Source organism: Leiobunum rupestre, chromosome 1, assembly GCF_980474605.1.
Source record: "Leiobunum rupestre chromosome 1, qqLeiRupe1.1.hap1, whole genome shotgun sequence".
In the NCBI taxonomy this organism is placed as follows: Eukaryota; Metazoa; Arthropoda; class Arachnida; order Opiliones; family Sclerosomatidae; genus Leiobunum; species Leiobunum rupestre.
The window spans coordinates 93,125,764-93,144,590 of record NC_143384.1 but is presented as its reverse complement, the minus strand read 5'-3'; the positions used below and the strand labels follow the sequence as shown (position 1 = coordinate 93,144,590).

At 38.7% G+C, this 18,827-nt stretch overlaps 3 protein-coding genes across 3 annotated transcripts; all 3 read left to right on the top strand.

The window, feature by feature from the left end:
- Positions 1 to 347: 347 nt before the first annotated feature.
- LOC149968958 (uncharacterized) lies at positions 348 to 1,022 on the top strand. Its single transcript, XM_090169658.1, has one exon. The coding sequence runs from the start codon at positions 348 to 350 to the stop codon at positions 1,020 to 1,022; it is 675 nt and encodes a 224-aa protein (XP_090025784.1).
- A 350-nt stretch (positions 1,023 to 1,372) lies between these two features.
- On the top strand, positions 1,373 to 5,334 carry LOC149968957 (uncharacterized). Its single transcript, XM_090169650.1, has 6 exons — positions 1,373 to 1,475; positions 3,101 to 3,256; positions 3,779 to 3,904; positions 4,208 to 4,621; positions 4,697 to 4,905; positions 4,948 to 5,334. The coding sequence occupies exons 1-6, from the start codon at positions 1,373 to 1,375 to the stop codon at positions 5,332 to 5,334; spliced, it is 1,395 nt and encodes a 464-aa protein (XP_090025776.1).
- Positions 5,335 to 13,095: 7,761 nt separating this feature from the next.
- On the top strand, positions 13,096 to 17,711 carry LOC149968956 (lipase member K-like). Its single transcript, XM_090169642.1, has 6 exons — positions 13,096 to 13,305; positions 13,423 to 13,603; positions 14,099 to 14,213; positions 14,295 to 14,451; positions 17,107 to 17,265; positions 17,589 to 17,711. Exons 1-6 carry the CDS (start codon positions 13,096 to 13,098, stop codon positions 17,709 to 17,711), a joined length of 945 nt encoding a protein of 314 aa, XP_090025768.1.
- The last annotated feature ends 1,116 nt before the right edge of the window (positions 17,712 to 18,827 follow it).

Below are 18,827 nucleotides of genomic sequence, written 5' to 3'. Positions count from 1 at the left end.
CATTTATATCTATATATGTTGTTTCGCTGATAGGTGGGATTCATTACGTACTGACGTTGGCTGTTGTCGGGCCGACTATTATATGAAAGTAAACCGTAACGTTGGCCCAATATCCAATGCAACCGTCGCCGGAACGTCGGTCCACGACACAGTAAGTTAAGTCGGATCAACGTATTTCTGATGAGTCGGGCTCAGGTGACATTCGACCCCTGCGGGCCGGCTTTTTGCCCACTAGTCAGGCCCCTGTGATGCCATCGACGTAGGACCAACGTTTTTGTGCTGCTGGGGTTGTAGCGTTGGAGACCTTTCTAGGATGGGTCGTTCAAGGTCTGAGTCTAGTAACCAGTATGCACGTCGGCGTCAATCTTGCTGCAGTTGGGGTGAACGTTGGTATAGCTGAAGAATCCCAAGAAGTATCGGAACGTTTGAAACAATTTTGGGAGCTCGAATATCTCGGGATAAAAGACGCCGATGGTTCGTCTCTATCTACCACCGAAGAAACTTTAGTTCAGCGCTTCGAAAAGACTATCCAGTTCAAAAACGGAAGATACGAATTTCCACTTCCTTGGGTCGAAGATCGTGGTAATTTATGTAAAAACTATAGTACTGCTCTTAATCGCTTACGTTCATTAATTAGACGTCTTCAGAAAAACCCTGCATTATATCAAGCCTATCAAGAGACTTTCCGTAAATACCAAGAAAATGGTATAATCGAAGAAGTAGTCTCAGTTGACGCCGGAACTGGTGTTTATTATTTACCACACCAGCCCGTAATTAGGAGTGGACGAAGTACTAGTAAGACTCGTATCGTCTTCGATGGCTCCTCTAAAGAAGTTGGTTTTCTCTCACTTAACCAATGTTTAATATCTGGACCGAATTTGAACCCAGAGTTACTGAAGATCTTAATCCGATTTCGCTTGCATAACGTGGCGATTATGTCTGATGTTCAACAAGCGTTTTTACAGATTTCCTGGCGAAAAGAAGACCGTAATGCAGTGAGGTTTCTCTGGATCGAGAAATGAAACTCTCCAACAGAAGCACCCGAAATTCGAGAGTTCCAGTTTGCCCGAGTATCCTTTGGCCTAACTTGCAGTCCATTTTTATTGGCAGCCACCATCCGCTATCTCGATAAAGAACATCTCGATGAATACCCCGAAACTTGTAAACGACTTGATCTAAAAAAAAATAAAAAATTTGATGAAATGACTGGAATTGTAAGGATACTCAGTCATCAAAATTGAATCGCTTGGTGTTGGAAAAAGGGGAGAACGTATTAATGTAAATGCAGTTGTAAATTTATCGAAGAGAAAATTATCTGACACTGAACTAAAAATTCTGGCAAAAGGTTTTAGCTTTAACTCCGGAGTAAAAAATGTCGATTTTTGTGACATTAGTGCACAGACGGATCGAGGACCAGTTGCGTTTTTTAAAAGTTACGGAAGAAGAAAAACAAGACATTAGGAGTTTAGTTAAAGGTAATTTTGTTAAAGTAGGAGAAAAAAATATGTGTATGTCTAAGAATGAGGTTTTAGTTTTAAATAAGTTAAAAAGGGATAAAGGTTTAAAATTTATAAAGGCCGATAAGGGTGGAAAATTGGTAATTATTGATTATGAAGAATACAAGGAGAAAATGTTTGCGGTGTTAAATGGGCCGGACTATAGTTTATTGAAAGGAAATTAAGATCATTGGTTAATCAAGCAGTAAATCATAAGGAAATAGATAAGAAAAAGCGGTTTTTATATTATAGTCAAGGTTTGGAATGTCCATATGCCTATGGGTTGGTAAAATTACATAAAGATAATAAACCGTTACGGATAATTGTGGGCTCTCAAAATAGCGTTTTGTACAATGTGGCCAAAATAATTCTTAAGGTGATTAATCCATTTGTTGGGAATAATGAATTCAGTATCAAGAATTCTTATGATTTAGTCGAAACATTAAGAAGAATAAAAGTGGAAGATAATTATGAATTAGGTAGTTTAGATATTATAAATTTATATACCAGGATTCCGATTAATAAAGCGTTAACAATATTAGAATGTAAATTAAAACATGAAAAAAATTTTAAAGCACAGACGAATTTAAGTGTGGATACAATCATAGAACTCTGTCGCTTATGTTTAGAAAATTCTTTCTTCAGGTTTGAAAATAAGTATTACAAACAATTGAATGGATAAGAAAAAGGCAGTCTCCTATCGCCGGTAATAGCCAATTTATTTTTAGAAAATTTAGAGGAAGATATTTTTACGGATCCGCAGCTTAAACTTAACGAAAAAATATTTTTTTGGAAAAGATTTATGGACGATATATTAATTGTCAAGGACCAAAATTATAATAATGACACGCTTTTGGGACTAATGAATAATTTGGACGATGACATTAAATTTACCTATGAGACAGAAAAGGATAAGAAGTTACCGTTCTTAGATATTTTAATAATTAGGGAAGGTGACAAACTAAAAAGTAGAATGTACCAAAAACCAACTCATGCACAATCTTTTATAAATTTTAAATCGTCACATCCCAGGAGTGTAGAGGTAGGAATAGTTAAAACATCGGATTGAAACCCTTTCGGATTGGCCTATAGAAGATAAAGCGCTATATAAAACACAATTATTGAATTGTAATTATCCTAAAAAACTAGTAGAAGACATTTTTGCGACAAATCTTGTAAAAAATTATAAAAACTACACGGTAACGAAAAATGATAACATATAAAGCTGGTTTCACACTCGACGGAAAATTAGCAGCGTAAAGTTGAACGTTAGCGGTATATCGATTGGGAATCAATTTTCAGCTCGGCGTTTACTATCGTCTTTCTGGCATATTTTCCGTCGAGTGTGAAACCAGCTTTAGTGTTACCTTATGTAAAATCAATAACCGAAAAAACCAACCACCAATTAAAACCATTAGGAATAAAACTTGTTAGCTCTAACCAAGGTTCATTGGGTTCGCTCTTAATTAAAAATAAACCGGATAAAAAATTTGATGAAATGACTGGAATTGTATATGAGATCGGTTGCAAATGCGGAAAAAAATATATAGTTGAATCGAAGCGGTATTTAAATGTAAGGATTAAAGAGCATAAGAATTGTGTAGAAGAGGGCAATAGGGAGAACGGGATAGCCGAACACATGTGGAGTTCTGGCGGCGACGGACACGCCATCAAGTGGGAAGAAGCGAGAGTGTTAGAAAAAGAAAAAAATTGGTTCAGACGGACCTTCAAAGAAAGCATTTTTATTGCTGACAGAGGGGGTATGAACCTAAACGGGGGAAAGGTGAAAGTGAGTAATTGGGGCAGTTTTAAAAGGTTTTTAGGCCATAAAAACGGAAGGCCGGGAGTAGTGGCTCACTCCTGTAATCCCAGGCGTCCGGGAGGCAGAGTTTGTGGATGGCCGTGTGAGGACGACCACTAATCCCCCAACGGGTGGTTGTCATACTTCCGCCACGGGTGTCCCAACCCTATCCCTAAGTATCCCCCCGTTGGCGTGGCCGTAACACATATCTCGCACCTGATTAATCAAGTGGACGAGCGGACTGAATTGTCCCACCCGTTACAATCGCTCATAACGAGCTTCTAAAAAAAAAATAAATAAAAATATAAACGGAAGAGCGCGTTCAACAAAAAGAACTGTACGCTGATTTTGCTATCTGTTTGTATTTGGATTTTTCGCCATTTCTATTTGGGTTGAAAAGGAGCGAGTTGGCTCGAAAAGCTTCCCCAATATTCTTTTTAATAACAGTTTATTTTAAACCATGAAGTATCTGTCTCTATAGTATATTACTTACATTTTACTAGACTTGATCAAGACTTATACGTAGATGATTTTCTTACTGGAGACGAGGATACCGATGCAGCGTATCAACGATCAAAGGAGGCCAGAGAAATAATGCTTAAAGCAGGTATGTCGTTGAGAAAATGGAAGAGTAACTCTCCTCAGCTTTACGAATGCTGGCAAGCCGAAAATTGGGAACATTGTCAATCAAACGAGATAACTGAAATTCCAGGAACATCACTCTTGAAAGTCTTGGAAATATCGTGGGATGCTCAAACAAACGCATTCACGTTTGAAGTCGAAAACCTATTGGATTTCCTTGTGACATCGAAGTCGACCAAGAGAGAGGTCCTAAAAGCAGCGGGATGAATCTTCGATCCGGTAGGCTATCTATCACCTTTTACCATTAGAATAAAAATTCTTTTTCAAGAATTATGGGTCGAGAAAATTCATTGGGACCAAGAACTTACCGATTCCTTACGTGGAGACTGGCAGCAATGGTGTTCTGAACTCTCGAGCCTAAAGCGAGTTTCAATTCCTCGACAATACACTTCGCCGTACCGAAGTCAAGACGTAGAAGAATATAAACTGCATTGTTTCAGCGATGCCAGTCTTAAGGCCTATGGAGCTGTTCTATACGTCCGATGTAAAATGAAAGATGATCAAGTAGTAAACAGTCTGGTTTCGTCCAAGAGCCGAGTGTCTCCTATAAAGAAAATAACGCTACCACGATTGGAGCTGATCGGTGCTCTCGTTGCTGCACGGTTGACTAACTATATGAAAAAGGAATTTCCCGTTGATGAGTCGCAGATTTATTATGGGACTGACCCCTCTATTGTCCTTAGTTGGATTACGGGCTGCTCTCGGAAATGAAAACCGTTTGTCGCCAACCGAGTTAAAGAAATACAACAACTCTCAGATCCGTCAGGTTGGAGACATTGCAGCGGCTCTACGAACCCCGCTGATCACTTAAGTAGAGGACTTTCTATGGAGAAGTTGCTTTCAACTGAAGCGTGGTGGCATGGTCCAAATTGGTTGTCAAGTCCCGTTAAAGAATGGCCCAATACCATTTTGTTGAAGGAGCAAAAATTGGAAGGTGATCTGGAAGAGACAGTCGTCCACTCCACGGTGGCTGAAAACAATGATGTTGATCCGATCTTGAATTTGTAGGACTTCAGTACTCTTCGAAGACCGCTGAGAATCACTGCCCGTATCCAACGACTTTTTCAAAACCACAAGAGCGCTACTACTAAGGCCACAGGTCCACTTACAACGAATGAACTACAACGAGCTGAGACCTACTGGATCCAATTGGTACAAAAACAAGCCTTCAGTACAGAGCTGAAACATCTTCAGGGAGGAAAACTGATCGATACAACGTCGAACCTTTACGAATTCAATGTCTTGCTCGACAACGACGGTATTATAAGATTGGGAGGAAGACTTCAAAAATCAAATTTCAACTTCGACCAGAAACATCCTATAATGTTACCAAACAATAATAAATATTCCGATTTAGTTATCCTTAACGCTCACGAAGAAGTTCTCCATTCTTGAGCTGCGGAAACTCTAAACGCAATTAAGAGAACGCTACTGGATCCTGAAGGGACGTCAGCATGTGAAACGGTGTCTAAACCAATGTTTAATCTGTAAAAGGTTCAAAGCCAAGCCTATGAAAGCTCCACTCTTTGAAACAACAGGAGTAGACTTTGCGGGTCCCATAATATACAAAGAAGGTCAACATCGAAAGAAAGCTTATATAGTTATATTTACGTGTGCCGTTACTCGTGCTTTGCACTTAAAACTAATTTCAGACTTATAAACGAAGCGAATCTTTGCCTACGTTCCGACGTTTCATTTCTAGGCGAGGCGTTTGTAGAACTATCTATTCGGACAATGGGAAAACATTTCACCGAGCCGAAAAGGACTTGTCGATCTTATGGAGAACTATGAGTTAAGGAGTTTTTTGGATCTAAGGGTATCGATTGGAAATTCATAGTGGGGGCTTCTGGAAAAGGATGGTACGAGCTATAAAACATATATTAAAGAAAATCTTCGGGAAAGCCTTACTTTCGTTCGAAGAAATTCTTACCATCTTAACTGAAACCGAGGCAACCATCAATTCCTGACCTATCACCTACGTCAGCAGCGACATCGGAGAACCTTTACCTTTATCACCAGCTCATTTCCTAATTGGTCAGCGATTAACCTGTCTTCCTCCAAAGAACTTTTGAGATACCAAGAAGGAACCTAATCGAGCCGAAATGACTAAGCGATGGAAGTATCGTCAACGACTAATGGATCAATTCTGGAAAAGGTGGCATTCGGAATATATTCGAGATCCCCGCACGGCGCATCGAGTAAACACTACCAAAGATTCAACCTTGAAGTGTGGCGACGTCGTCCTAATTTCCGATAACCGTCAACCAAGACAGATGTGGCAAATAGCCTGAGTTCAAGAAACGTTCATTGGTCGAGATAATCAAGTCCGATCCTGCGAGCTACGGTTATCCTCAGGACTGGTACTTAGAAGGGCTGTGAATCTATTGTGTCCTCTGGAGATCACTTAATGAACATTTTTATGTTCATAGTGGGGAGTGTGTAAAATATTCCCTTTTTTTAGACCTTTTTTTGATAATAAGAACTTTGATAATAAGTAAACTAAAAAACTAAATAAGGACTATATAAAAACCTGTAGTGTTGTAAATAGATCAGTCTTCAACAAACTACTACTGTAGTAATGTACCTTTTTATTGCTTGATAATTAAAATTAGAAGTCATGTTTTAATTATGTCATTATTTCCAACGCAACGCTAAATTTCCAACGCAACGACTAATTCCCAACGCAACGTTCATTCTCTACGTGAAAATATTTCAGTATTAGTGATGTTTTTGATCCTCTCTTGTATCAAAGTGTCATCTTCTGGAGTTTCAGAATTCATCAAAGATTTGTAATCATCTTGTGCTTTTAGTTTTTCCCTTTGCTTTTCGCTATCTTTTCCAGGTGTATGTTTTAAAAATTCCAACTGATTGAAGTTTCTTTTGGACAAGGCCTTATTATCGGAAAGGGCACTGCACTTTCTGACTTTTTCATTACATGCTTGGTCATCAGTCAAGAATTTTCCCCCTCTCTCTTGCAGTCCAGGATGTACCACAAAACAGCACCGACATGCTTGCAAGTAGAGAGCTGCAGAGCAGCGAAAATACCAAACCGTTTCCGCTCCGTTTTGTTTCCCGGTATGGTACATATATCCGTTTCTGGTCCGTTTTGTTTCCGGCCGTTTCCGGTCCGTTTAGTTTCTCCCCTATTATTTCCCTCCGTTTCCGGTCCGTTTTGTTTCTCGTCCGTTTCCACTCCGGTTTATTTCTAGCCCAATATTTCCGTCCGTTTCCGCTCCGGTTTATTTCTAGCCCATTATTTCCGTCCGTTTAGCTCCGGTTTATTTCTAGCCCATTATTTCCGTCCGTTTCCGCTCCGTTTTGTTTGTCGCCTATCATTTCGGTCCATTTCCGCTCCACTTCATTTATCGTCAATATTTTCCGTCCGTTTCCGCTCCGTTTGTTTCTCCGATATTATTTCCGTTCGTGTTCCGCTCAGTTTCATTAATCGTCTATATTACTTAAAATTTAGGCTCAGTTTCCGCTCCCGTTTTATATTTTTCTTTCCCTCAGTATACACTCTTTTTAGAAACGTTTACTGGGCGCCGCCATTATCGTACAGACAACCAATGAGCCAGCCCTCTACCGCAGAAATTCCATCCCCCCAAAACCGGTTTTCTCATCACCCTTCTCGTAGACTGTAAGGTAATGGCGGTCGATTGGGAAGGCACGTTTAAGAGTCTATAGTCTTGAAAAATGAGGAAGAATTATTTTATTTTCCTGAATACAGAAATTTAAAGAAACAATTATTATTTCTATTGAATTGAATGTAAAACTAAAACTTTACCGCAAGCCGGGTCACCCCGCCAATTTATTCCTCCTTTTCGCTAAACGGCCTTTGTACCTTTTGCGATACTGCGCATTGATGTACGCAACGTAGTCGTAGAGAAAAAGGCTTCAGTTGCAGTTGTTTCCCACGAGCCGGTGAAGAAGGGGAATTATGATCTCAGTGTCTGGAAAAGTGGGAGACCCAATCAGCAGAGAAATGGAAACAGTGTCCATGCTTCAATATACGACGTTTTTTTCGGAAATTTGCTCGGATCCCGTTCCGTTACAAAGATTTTTCGGAAATTTGCTCCGATCCCGTTCCGTTACAAAGATTTTCCGGAAATTTGCTCCGATCCCGTTCCGTTACAAAGATTTTTCGGAAATTTGCTCCGATCCCGTTCCGTTACAAAGATTTTTCGGAAATTTGTTCCGATCCCGTTCCGTTACAACGATTTTTCGGAAATTTGCTCCGATCCCGTTCCGTTACAACGATTTTTCGGAAATTTGCTCCGATCCCGTTCCGTTACAACGATTATTCGGAAATTTGCTCGAATCCCGTTCCGTTACAACGATTTTTCGGAAATTTGCTCCGATCCCGTTCCGTTACAACGATTTTTCAGAAATTTGCTCCGATCCCGTTCCGTTACAACGATTATTCGGAAATTTGCTCCGATCCCGTTCCGTTACAACGATTATTCGGAAATTTGCTCGGATCCCGTTCCGTAACAACGATTTTTCGGAAATTTGCTCCGATCCCGTTCCGTTACAACGATTTTTCGGAAATTTGCTCCGATCCCGTTCCGTTACAACGATTTTTCGGAAATTTGCTCCGATCCCGTTCCGTTACAACGATTTTTCGGAAATTTGCTCCGATCCCGTTCCGTTACAAGAATTTTTCAGAAATTTGCTCCGATCCCGTTCCGTTACAACGATTTTTCGGAATTTTGCTCCGATTCCGTTCCGTTACAACCAATTTTCGAAAATTAGCTCCGATTCCGTTCCAGCGCCGCGGAACGGAACGGAGTCCGCGGAAACGGAATAATTTCCGCTCCGTTGCAGCTCTCTACAGTTGCAAGCCCCACCTGCTCCAGCTTTGCATCCACACCACGCCTTGTCAACCATCCCAGTTGCTGATTTTATTTTTATTGCGACGTTATATTTTGAATGGAGGGAGAAAGAGCCTTCAACCTTGCTTTTAATGTACACACATGGTTCCCCTTGACTAAATTTTAAATCACCCGCTATTCCTTGGCTTAGAAAAACCTCCGATACTTTGCTTGCTTTAAACATACGGTAAGCAAGTGGTTTATGTTTTTTAGCTTTTAACTTCTCATGGTGCTCGGTAATCGCATTTTCTTTAAATATCGGGGGTAATACTTTGATTTGTTTGGTCCAGTTTCCCTTCGGAAGTGGTACCTTGTCATTTATTGCCACTTTTTGCTTTTTGGATTTATTCGTAATGCTACAAATAATAGCATAGGATATTTATTTTTCTGCAAATTAAAAGTACAAAGAAAACAATCTCTTACTTTTCCATTATTGATAAGCTCCTAAACTGAAAAGTTCCAGACCTAGCTCAAGATTGTACTAGAAAGTAGTAACAGCTACCACCAAGGCTTACGAAAACTGAGCGTGGTTACCTACTCAATAGTATTTTCCATTCTTTTTTCTTGGAAAACATTCATTTATATTCATTGCTGAAAATAAAACTAATTTTTAAGTATATATCTAAATACTGTACATATAAATAACCTCTTACATCCAAGGATGGATCCCCACAAGATTTCAAAACAAAATAAAACTAAGAACCGTCTCTGGCAACTCTGTAAAAACTTTAAAATCTAACGTCATGGTTACGTAGATTTCAACGTTTAAACAAGAAGTCTAGGACCACAGGTTTTTGGGAATAATTTTATAGAGAGGCTTATTTGGGTGCTCTTATTTATAGATTTTAGAGCCAAAAGAGCCAACTGCTCTTCTGTTCTTTTCCGTGGCATTTCAAATGCAAAAGAAAAATATCCCTAAATCGAAATAAAGTGGATGATTACATTGCTGAAATTAGATTTTATAACTTAATTGAAAATTAAATAAATTAATAAAAATCAAAACAAACCTAGAAAACGAAGTAGCTTATCGGGCCTTTGGATCAGAGGAAAATAAAATATTTCCAAAGCAGACGGCGCGGACGATTTTTCGGGATTTGTTCCCAGCAGAGCTGCTTGTATCGCGATTCTCGTGAAACTATTTTCCGACGTCGCGTGACGTAGAACGATGACGTATAGTAGCTCTAGGGCGATTGGTTTTGGAAAAAAGGAGGAGAACGACACCCCCACTCGTTTCTCATTTTACAAGGCTGTTGTAGTGGAAGGTTGCGAAGGGCCGTAGAGGTCCACTTTATTGTTTTTATATATATTTTTGATAGAACCGACACTTACTTCAAAGTTAATTGGAGTTAAAACATTAAAGTACAAAAATTATATGCCCCGATTAAGAAACTAACTTTCTTTGACTCTCTTTAACATGTTTTGAAGACAAACACACAAGTTTAGAGGCTTTATCTATGCTTATTCGATTTTCTTTAGTCATTAATCAAGTAGTGAACAGCAGTGTCGCTTTAAAATATGTAGTTGAAATATTTGGGCCAAGAAGACATATTGGTTTCAGTTTCGTAATGTTTTGGTCAGAAAAGGTACAAATAATTGGGAATGATTTAGAAGTAAATCGTAGCAAAGTTAAAAAACCAAAGGATTAAAAAATCCATTGGTGTTTTAAAAACACCCACTTGCTTTAAATCAGTGTGTTTTAAACCAGCCAAACCCTGGTTCACACCATCAACGTATACCCGATTAAAATGTGATAATTAAACCTTTTTCTTAAAAAAACCATTTTAAAGCGTTGTTTTTGTTATGGAGTCCCCAACGAAATCAACTTGATTCAAACTTGTATCCAACTTGAAACCAAACACATTCTGTTTCGATTAAATTATTTTACCAGTATTGAGTTGAAATTAATGCACAGTAAATATTATAAATTGTTGGTAGGCAAAATAAACGAGGCTCGAGTTGAAACGAAAATAACCAACTCGACGGTCGAAATTTTCCCCTATTTAAAGGGGCTCCAAAGTTCGGTGGCAAAATGTGTGTAAAGTCAGTAAAATGCGAAATTTACGGCTGACTCTGCCCGCCTCTGCCAAGGCCGAGTGAGGGGTCGGGGGGAATGATAATCATGCTCAATTTTCTTTTCTTTGCCACCGAACTTTGGATGCCAAAATTTTATTTTTCGCCGGTCCAATGAATGGTTTTGGACGCAAAATTTCCCAATAGAGTATCATCATGACGTCATCACAGAGGCTAAGAAAATGCTAAAAAAGGTTACATTATGTAACGTGTAACCGCGAGATCTCGAGAAGAAAACCCTACAAAGACTACTAGTCTACTCATTGCTCACGGATTAGTAATTGGTTTTTCATAGCTAAAAACAGTGGCACTATTATAAAAAAATAATGACTTACAAGAACATTAAAAAGTTTTTTAAAGAATACTTGCACAGAAAATGTTTTTGCCGGATTTTTCGCCGAAATACTCCACTTTTAAAAGTTTTTATTCTAAGCTGAACCGTTTTCACCGACAACGGAATTTATCGCCGCAAAGTGGAAACCCTGACTGATACCTTTATTGACGTCATGGGAGAGGTACAAACAAAAACAAATGCTATCGTGTCGCCGTCTATAATTTAATCATTTCAATCTCAGTTTAATCATTTCAATCTCGATTTAATCACATCAATCTCGATTTAATATTTTAATCTCGATTTTCTAAATGGGTGATTTTCTAAATGGGTAATTTTCTAAATTGGTAATTTTCTAAATTGGTAATTTTCTAAATTGGTAATTTTCTAAATTGGTAATTTTCTAAATGGGTAATTTTCCAAATTGTAAATTTTCTAAATTGGTAATTTTCTAAATTGGTAATTTTCTAAATTGGCAATTTTCTAAATTGGAAATTTTCTAAATTGGTAATTTTCTAAATTGGTAAATTAAATAATTGGGTAGTTTTCTAAATTGTAATTTTTGAAAATTGGTAATTTATTTATTTTTCTTATTTTTTGCGAATCAGCTAACCACGCATCTGTTTTGTTTTTGGGAATAGCGTATTTAGTCTCTCAATGTACAAGCCCTTTTCACATCTGGCGGTTGATGGACTTTTCCATAAATTACGAAATCTGTGCATTTCAACATATGCCTACTTCGATGAAACGTTAAAACAGGTCACATGTACATTGATTTATTATCGGGCGAGCACTGCATTACCACTGTACAAAAATAAACCAAGTTCACGGTTATATTCATGAGATAAATGTTTATTTATTTTCATTGCGTCGGAAAAATACATTTATGGAAGATTCTTTTTTCAACCAAGGAATACTTCTGTCCATGATTAAATACCAGAGTGACTAAAATATAACATATTGCCTCAAGCAGGAATCGAGCCTAAATTTTTTAATGTTTATAAAAAATTACCAATTTAACAAATTATCAATTTAGAAAATAACCAATTTAGAAAATTACCAATTTAGAAAATTACCAATTTAGAAAATTACCAATTTAGAAAATTACCAATTTAGAAAATTTCCAATTTAGAAAATTAACAATTTAGAAAATTAACAATTTCGAATATTAACAATTTAGAAAATTAACAATTTAGAAAATTAACAATTTCGAATATTAACAATTTATAAAATTAACAATTTCGAAAATTTCCAATTTAGTAAATTACCAATTTAGTAAATTACCAATTAAGAAAATTACCAATTAAGAAAATTACCAATTTAGAAAACTACCAATTTTGAAAATTACCAATTTAGATAAATTCCAAATTAAAAAATTACTAATTTAGAAAATAAAATAAATTACCAAAAAACGGCAAAGAATACTAAGCCTTCGCCAAGTTTTAAATCGGTTTCTTAAGCCGGAAATTAAAAAGAAAAACGATTCAAAAGCTAACAAATTTACCAATGTTAACATCAAAACGAAGAGTTAATCCACTCATTTAGAATTATTGGTAGTTGGGACATTAGTGATTTTTCAAAGATGATCAATTTTAATTATCATGGTAAGGCATTTGCGTTTCCAAAATTTCAGGCTCTGTAGAAACTTCTCCTAATCTAATTCTGACATGTGGCATGTATTTACGATAAATCGAAGTAGGCTGAGGTTGAAATGCACAGGTTTCGTAATTTATGGTATACGTCCATCAACTGACAGTTGTGAAAAAGTCTTCTACATTGAACGCTTAAAAACGCTATTCCCAAAAACAAAAATATTGTGCGTTTAGCTGATTCACGGCAATTTAGTCATTGATTTAATGTGAAGTGTGTCCTAGTTTTTCCGAAATGGCTAATACAAAAGTGTCCAATGGTTGCCTGCTGTCACTTTTCCTTCTTCAACTAGAGATATTTGGTCCAATCTCGAGTATCGTTGATACTGTTCCGAATATTTTAAAATTTGTTGTTGGCTCAACCGACTCCGTTCTTAAGAATGTGTTAACCCTCGATCCCAATTTGAAGACCAATTTTTTCGACCCGGATTTGACCAAGAACACCGTGAGTTGAATCGTACCTGTAACTGCAAATTAAAACTATCCCTTATCTTGGACAAATAGGCGAGCATTTCACGGCTAAGATTTTCCTTATAATACATTGAACGCTTTTCTACGCTAGAGTCAACTGATTACGGATCTCGGCTACCCCGTGGAAGAGCATAAAGTGACCACGCGTGACGGCTACATTCTGGGTCTGTTTCGAATCCCGAAACGAAATAAACCAGCGGTGCTCCTGCTCCCCGGATTGTTCCTGTCCTCTTCGAACTTCGTGTTGAACTCCTTCGCCTTCCAGAATTTAGGTATCTTTATACTGACTGTAATAAAGTAATAGGGCTACCGATTGGTTTTCGAAGTTAAAAGGCATCCATTCATCACTGTTCTCTGAGTGCGCGACTTTCTTAGCGCTTAAAAGTCTCCAAAGTAAAAAAGAAAACAGTGTCCGTTTTGTTAAAATCAATCAACTTAAAAATCACTCCTTCAATAATTGATTTGGGTATAATTTTAATTAATGTAAAACGACTTTATGCATATTATCTGTAAACTTGAATACATTCTTTAAATTGGAACAGTTTAATGCATTGCTATTGTAAAATTGGTTGCAAGGTCTAACACTCGGAACTCTGCTAACTCTTATATTGCCGTTGATAATATATCACCTTTTCTACGTGAATGCAGCCAATACAGTGCATTGGGGTCCGCGTTATTTATAGGGCCCCACTGTTATTGGCTTAATAATAGAAGGGGAATATTCCCAATATTATATTATTATAATACCATTATTTTAATCTTCGCAGCTCTTGTTCTATCAGATGAAGGCTACGATGTCTTTTTGGGCAATTTCAGAGGGACAATTTACTCTATCGGGCACGTCTCGCTAAAAACAAATGACCCAAAATTTTGGGAATTCAGGTATTCCTCAAAACGGTTTTTAATAGACGTAGTAACTTAATTATTAGCTCATTCCCAATTTTAATTATATAAATCAATAAGCTGGGACGAAATGGGTCTGATGGATTTACCCGCCATGATCGATTTTGTCTTGTCCACTACTGGTCAACAGCAATTGTATTACGTCGGTCATTCCATGGGAACAACCAACTTATTTGCCCTTCTGTCGACAACTACACCGATCAATTACAATGACAAAGTAAGTTGTCTATGAAACCTAATTATACAGGGAGTTTCAGAATGTTATGCATAAATTTTTAAGAGTTGCAGGGGGTGAGTTGAGAAGTATGCCTGTTTCTTCCTATTTTTCTACGATGAGTCAAAAGATAGCCAGAGAGCTTCAAATGGTGGCCTAATATCCCGTGGAGGTAGGCAATAAGCTGAATTAATGGCTTGAAAAGTCACTTAATGATTTAGGCCTAAGCTGGTGCCTAGCTGATTATTATTATTAAGCGCAAAACCAAGCATCAGGGAAATGCGAACATTAAGGTTTAGGTTCGTGTGATAGTTAAAAAAGGATTTTGTAAACAAATAGAGGTAACCAGCGTAAAAAAGTAAACTTAAACAGTATGTAAAGTCCCTGATGCTTGGTTTTGCGCTTGTTGCAGCCTACTTCCAGGGTCTAGTAGGCCACACTTTGAAGCTCTCTGGCGCTCTTTTAACTCATCGTAGGATAATGAAAAAAAACCCCTACAACTACTTAAAGTTTTTGCATAACCTTTTGAAACATCCTGTATATCTTGATTATAATATAATATAATATAATATTGTATATTATTTGATTAAATTAAATTCATATTTATCGATAATTATATATTCAGTATTTTAAATTAGATCCTAATTCAAGGATAGCTTTACCTTTTTGGCGCATTGAGATTTGCTATAATACGTTATAGCTAATTTTATTTTGAATGTTAAGTTCTCAAAAGTATTTTCAGCAGTAGCCAAAAGTGTATTTTATCTAAGAAAATTTGTGTTATTCGTATTATTTTTAATTAATTAAAACCAATATTATATAATTAAAAAAACGATTTACTTAAAATGAAACTCCAGTGATCTCGTGAAACGTGCACAAGCATGTCCTGAATCTGACGTTGTCTTAGAGTTATGACAATATGCACATTTAAAAGCGAATAGAGAACGCGTTTAAAATGATATCGACGTTGACATTCAAGCTTCTACAACGCCTTGCTTAACGTCTCTGTTCTATGAGTTCACATTTTAGTTCATTTCTTTATTAAGCGCTCTCTAGTTTGTGTCAGAAATGACATTTGCGACGTCCTAATTATTTGACGTTTTAGATCAAAATTGCGGCGTGTATGTCTCCAATTGCTAAATTAACACACGCCACAGCTCCGATCGTTCAACTGTACCAATTTGCGGACCTAATTACGGTAACTATCTCAGTAAAGGGGCGTGCAAGATAGAACTAATCGAATATGGAATAGACATTGAAATTGTTCGCGAATAGTCGAATATCCAAATCCGAATTTTGAAAATATTTGGTGTTTCAAAGTTTTTTGTTGTTGAGTTTCAAGACCACCAGAAATATGGCAATGGATAATATCAGGAGACATGACTAGGAGTTGACAGCGGTTGCCGCGGTGAATGGGCCCCGTCGTCTTGAATACAAATCCCGTTTTTCTCAAGAATTCCCGCTTTCTACCCACCCCTCGAATTTTCTCTCTGGCGTTTTCTTTTTTTTTCTCGGCCGTCGCGTGAGATACTATACACTCTTTTTCGCGCCTTTATTTTACCCCTCTTACTTGCCTCCCGCTCGTCGACCATTGCCTCTGCCCTCAGCGGGGAGTCTAGCATCCACTCTTGGGGTTCCCGTAATGGCGGATGGGGAAGAAAGGGGGAAAACCAAACATGGACGCGCCCAGGAAAATACCGCAAAAAAGAGTGTATACTATCAACATTGCGCCCTCTGGGAAAAAAACCCTTCTCGCGGGCTCACGCTGAGGCAGCTCTACAAACAAGGATCCTATATGTTAAAAGGATAGGTAGCGCTCAGGCCAGCCCGTGTTTTCAAAACGCCGGCAGCGCCGTCGATATTAAGAGAGCCTCTAAACGTGGGACGTCTCTCAAGGACAAATTTTGGCGGTGCTTCCCCCATTTTTGTCCTTGACGGAATCTAAAGACGGATTATCTATCGCGCATGACCCACTGACGGCTGTGCCATTTTTCGTCCCTCGCCTCATATCCTTCTAACAGATAGGAGCCTTGCTACAACCCAGTCAGAACCGTTTTTTTCTTCAGCGGTAGTTCCCACAATCCTCGAGACGGGAGATACCACGGTTTGGGGGGTAAAAGTTAGAGATGGGAAAGACACGTTTTTCGTTAACAGCGCGCGTTGGGAAAAGCGCCCGGCTGTCAACTCCTAGTCATGTCTCCTGATAATATCGCATAATTCTGCTCAGTCAGGCCTTTTATGGGCTAGATTATTGGGCCTTGATAATCAACTTATTTATTATACAAAATATTATTTTGAATTTGATCATTTAACTGGCCCTAATTTTACCTTAGAAATATTTGACGAAACTATTCGACATTTTAAATAAGCGATTTTGTTGCGAGGGGCAGCTCACTCTAATGATAATTAGAACACCCTCGTATGATTAAATCGTGATTAGATTAGATTAAAATTAAATCTGTAGCTGAACAAAGATTAAAAATGTCTTATTTATAATAAAATTTTAATCACCCTGTAACAAAGTGATCTGCTCCTCTTTTGGTACGACTATTTGATATTCAATTCGATCTACAAAAAAATGGTATTTTCACACCTCTATACCTCAGACATCATTACAGTTTTAATAAATTAATGGTAAAAAACACAAATATCGGACAGGTTCTGACCGTCTTAACTGGAACCAAAGGCTATTTTCCGGCCACCAATGATTTGATTAATTTACTTACCGACGTAGTATGCGGTAATGGGGCGACTGATGTACTTTGCCTAATCGTTGCCGGAATCCTTTATGGATTCGAATCCGAACATTTGAATCGGGTAAGAACAGTAAATATTCTTACTAGAGGAAATAAATAGATGCTCCTGCCATTTCGCGCCCATTTGAGAAAATATATATGCACTCCTCTCTTTTCGCGCCATTTGAGAAACGAGATATGCGCTCCTCTCTTTTCACGCCCATTTGATAAACTAAATTGGCACTCCTCCTTTTTCGCGGCTATTTGTTTAACGAATTAACTTTTTTCGCTTTCCCTTGAGAAAAGAAATTGGCGCTCCTCTCATTTGGTGCTCCTTTGAGAAACGAAAAAGGAAAGACCAGTTTTATTGCAGACCCACATTCTACTAAAGCTTGATTGTTTCAGACCAGGCTTCCTGTATACGCGAGTCGTGTAGACGAGGGCACATCGTCTTACAGCGTCGTCCATTATGGCCAGGTATTTGTCATTTTACGAATTACAAGTTCTTCATCTATGTGTACCAAGTAGGCAAGTAAACCTTAGAAGTTAACTTCCCTTCAGGCTTATCACCAAAGACAACATTTCTGCTGCTCCTTTGAATACGCCAATCCAAACGTTTCGTAGCTAACTTGTCTGATAGAGATAAGGGCGTATACCGAATATATTTTTAATGGGTGGCGCAATTGAGGTTCGAGATTTAGAGCCCGTGCATGTTCTACTAAAGAATAACAATAAAATTTATTTCGCAAATACTAACTTGGCGGCAACTACTTAGGTATGCCACAAGCCCGGACAGGTGACAAATCCAGCATGGGGAGTAGGTAGAGAGCCACACCCTTCAGAAATGGGGCGACCAGTTCCCACTTCGCGCACAGCTGTGAGATAGAGAGTGGATGCTATAGCAACTCCAGCCGACACCCTACCTACGTAGGTAGAGAGCCACACCCTTCAGAAATGGGGCGACCAGTTCCCACTTCGCGCACAGCTGTGAGATAGAGAGTGCATGCTATAGCAACTCCAGCCGACACCCTACCTACGTAGGTAGAGAGCCACACCCTTCAGAAATGGGGCGACCAGTTCCCACTTCGCGCACAGCTGTGAGATAGAGAGTGGATGCTATAGCAACTCCAGCCGACACCCTACCTACGTAGGTAGAGAGCCACACCCTTCAGAAATGGGGCGACCAGTTGCCACTTCGCGCACAGCTGTGAGATAGAGAGTGGATGCTATAGCAACTCCAGCCGACACACTACCTACGTAGGTAGAGAGCCACACCCTTCAGAAATGGGGCGACCAGTTGCCACTTCGCGCACAGCAGTGAGATAGAGAGTGGATGCTATAGCAACTCCAGCCGACACACTACCTACGTAGGTAGAGAGCCACACCCTTCAGAAATGGGGCGACCAGTTCCCACTTCGCGCACAGCTGTGAGATAGAGAGTGTATGCTATAGCAACTCCAGCCGACACCCTACCTACGTAGGTAGAGAGCCACACACTTCAGAAATGGGGCGACCAGTTCCCACTTCGCGCACAGCTGTGAGATAGAGAGTGGATGCTATAGCAACTCCAGCCGACACCCTACCTACGTAGGTAGAGAGCCACACCCTTCAGAAATGGGGCGACCAGTTCCCACTTCGCGCACA

Coding starts and splice junctions, on each gene's coding strand:
- LOC149968958 (XM_090169658.1), top strand. CDS start 348: ATGCACGTCGGCGTCAATCTTGCTGCAGTTGGGGTGAACGTTGGTATA.
- LOC149968957 (XM_090169650.1), top strand. CDS start 1,373: ATGTCGATTTTTGTGACATTAGTGCACAGACGGATCGAGGACCAGTTG. Junction 3,257..3,778: donor TTTTATTGCTGACAGAGGGG/GTATGAACCTAA, acceptor CTGTCTCTATAG/TATATTACTTACATTTTACT. Junction 4,622..4,696: donor TGACCCCTCTATTGTCCTTA/GTTGGATTACGG, acceptor AACAACTCTCAG/ATCCGTCAGGTTGGAGACAT.
- LOC149968956 (XM_090169642.1), top strand. CDS start 13,096: ATGGCTAATACAAAAGTGTCCAATGGTTGCCTGCTGTCACTTTTCCTT. Junction 13,604..14,098: donor CTTCGCCTTCCAGAATTTAG/GTATCTTTATAC, acceptor TAATCTTCGCAG/CTCTTGTTCTATCAGATGAA. Junction 14,214..14,294: donor CCAAAATTTTGGGAATTCAG/GTATTCCTCAAA, acceptor TAAATCAATAAG/CTGGGACGAAATGGGTCTGA.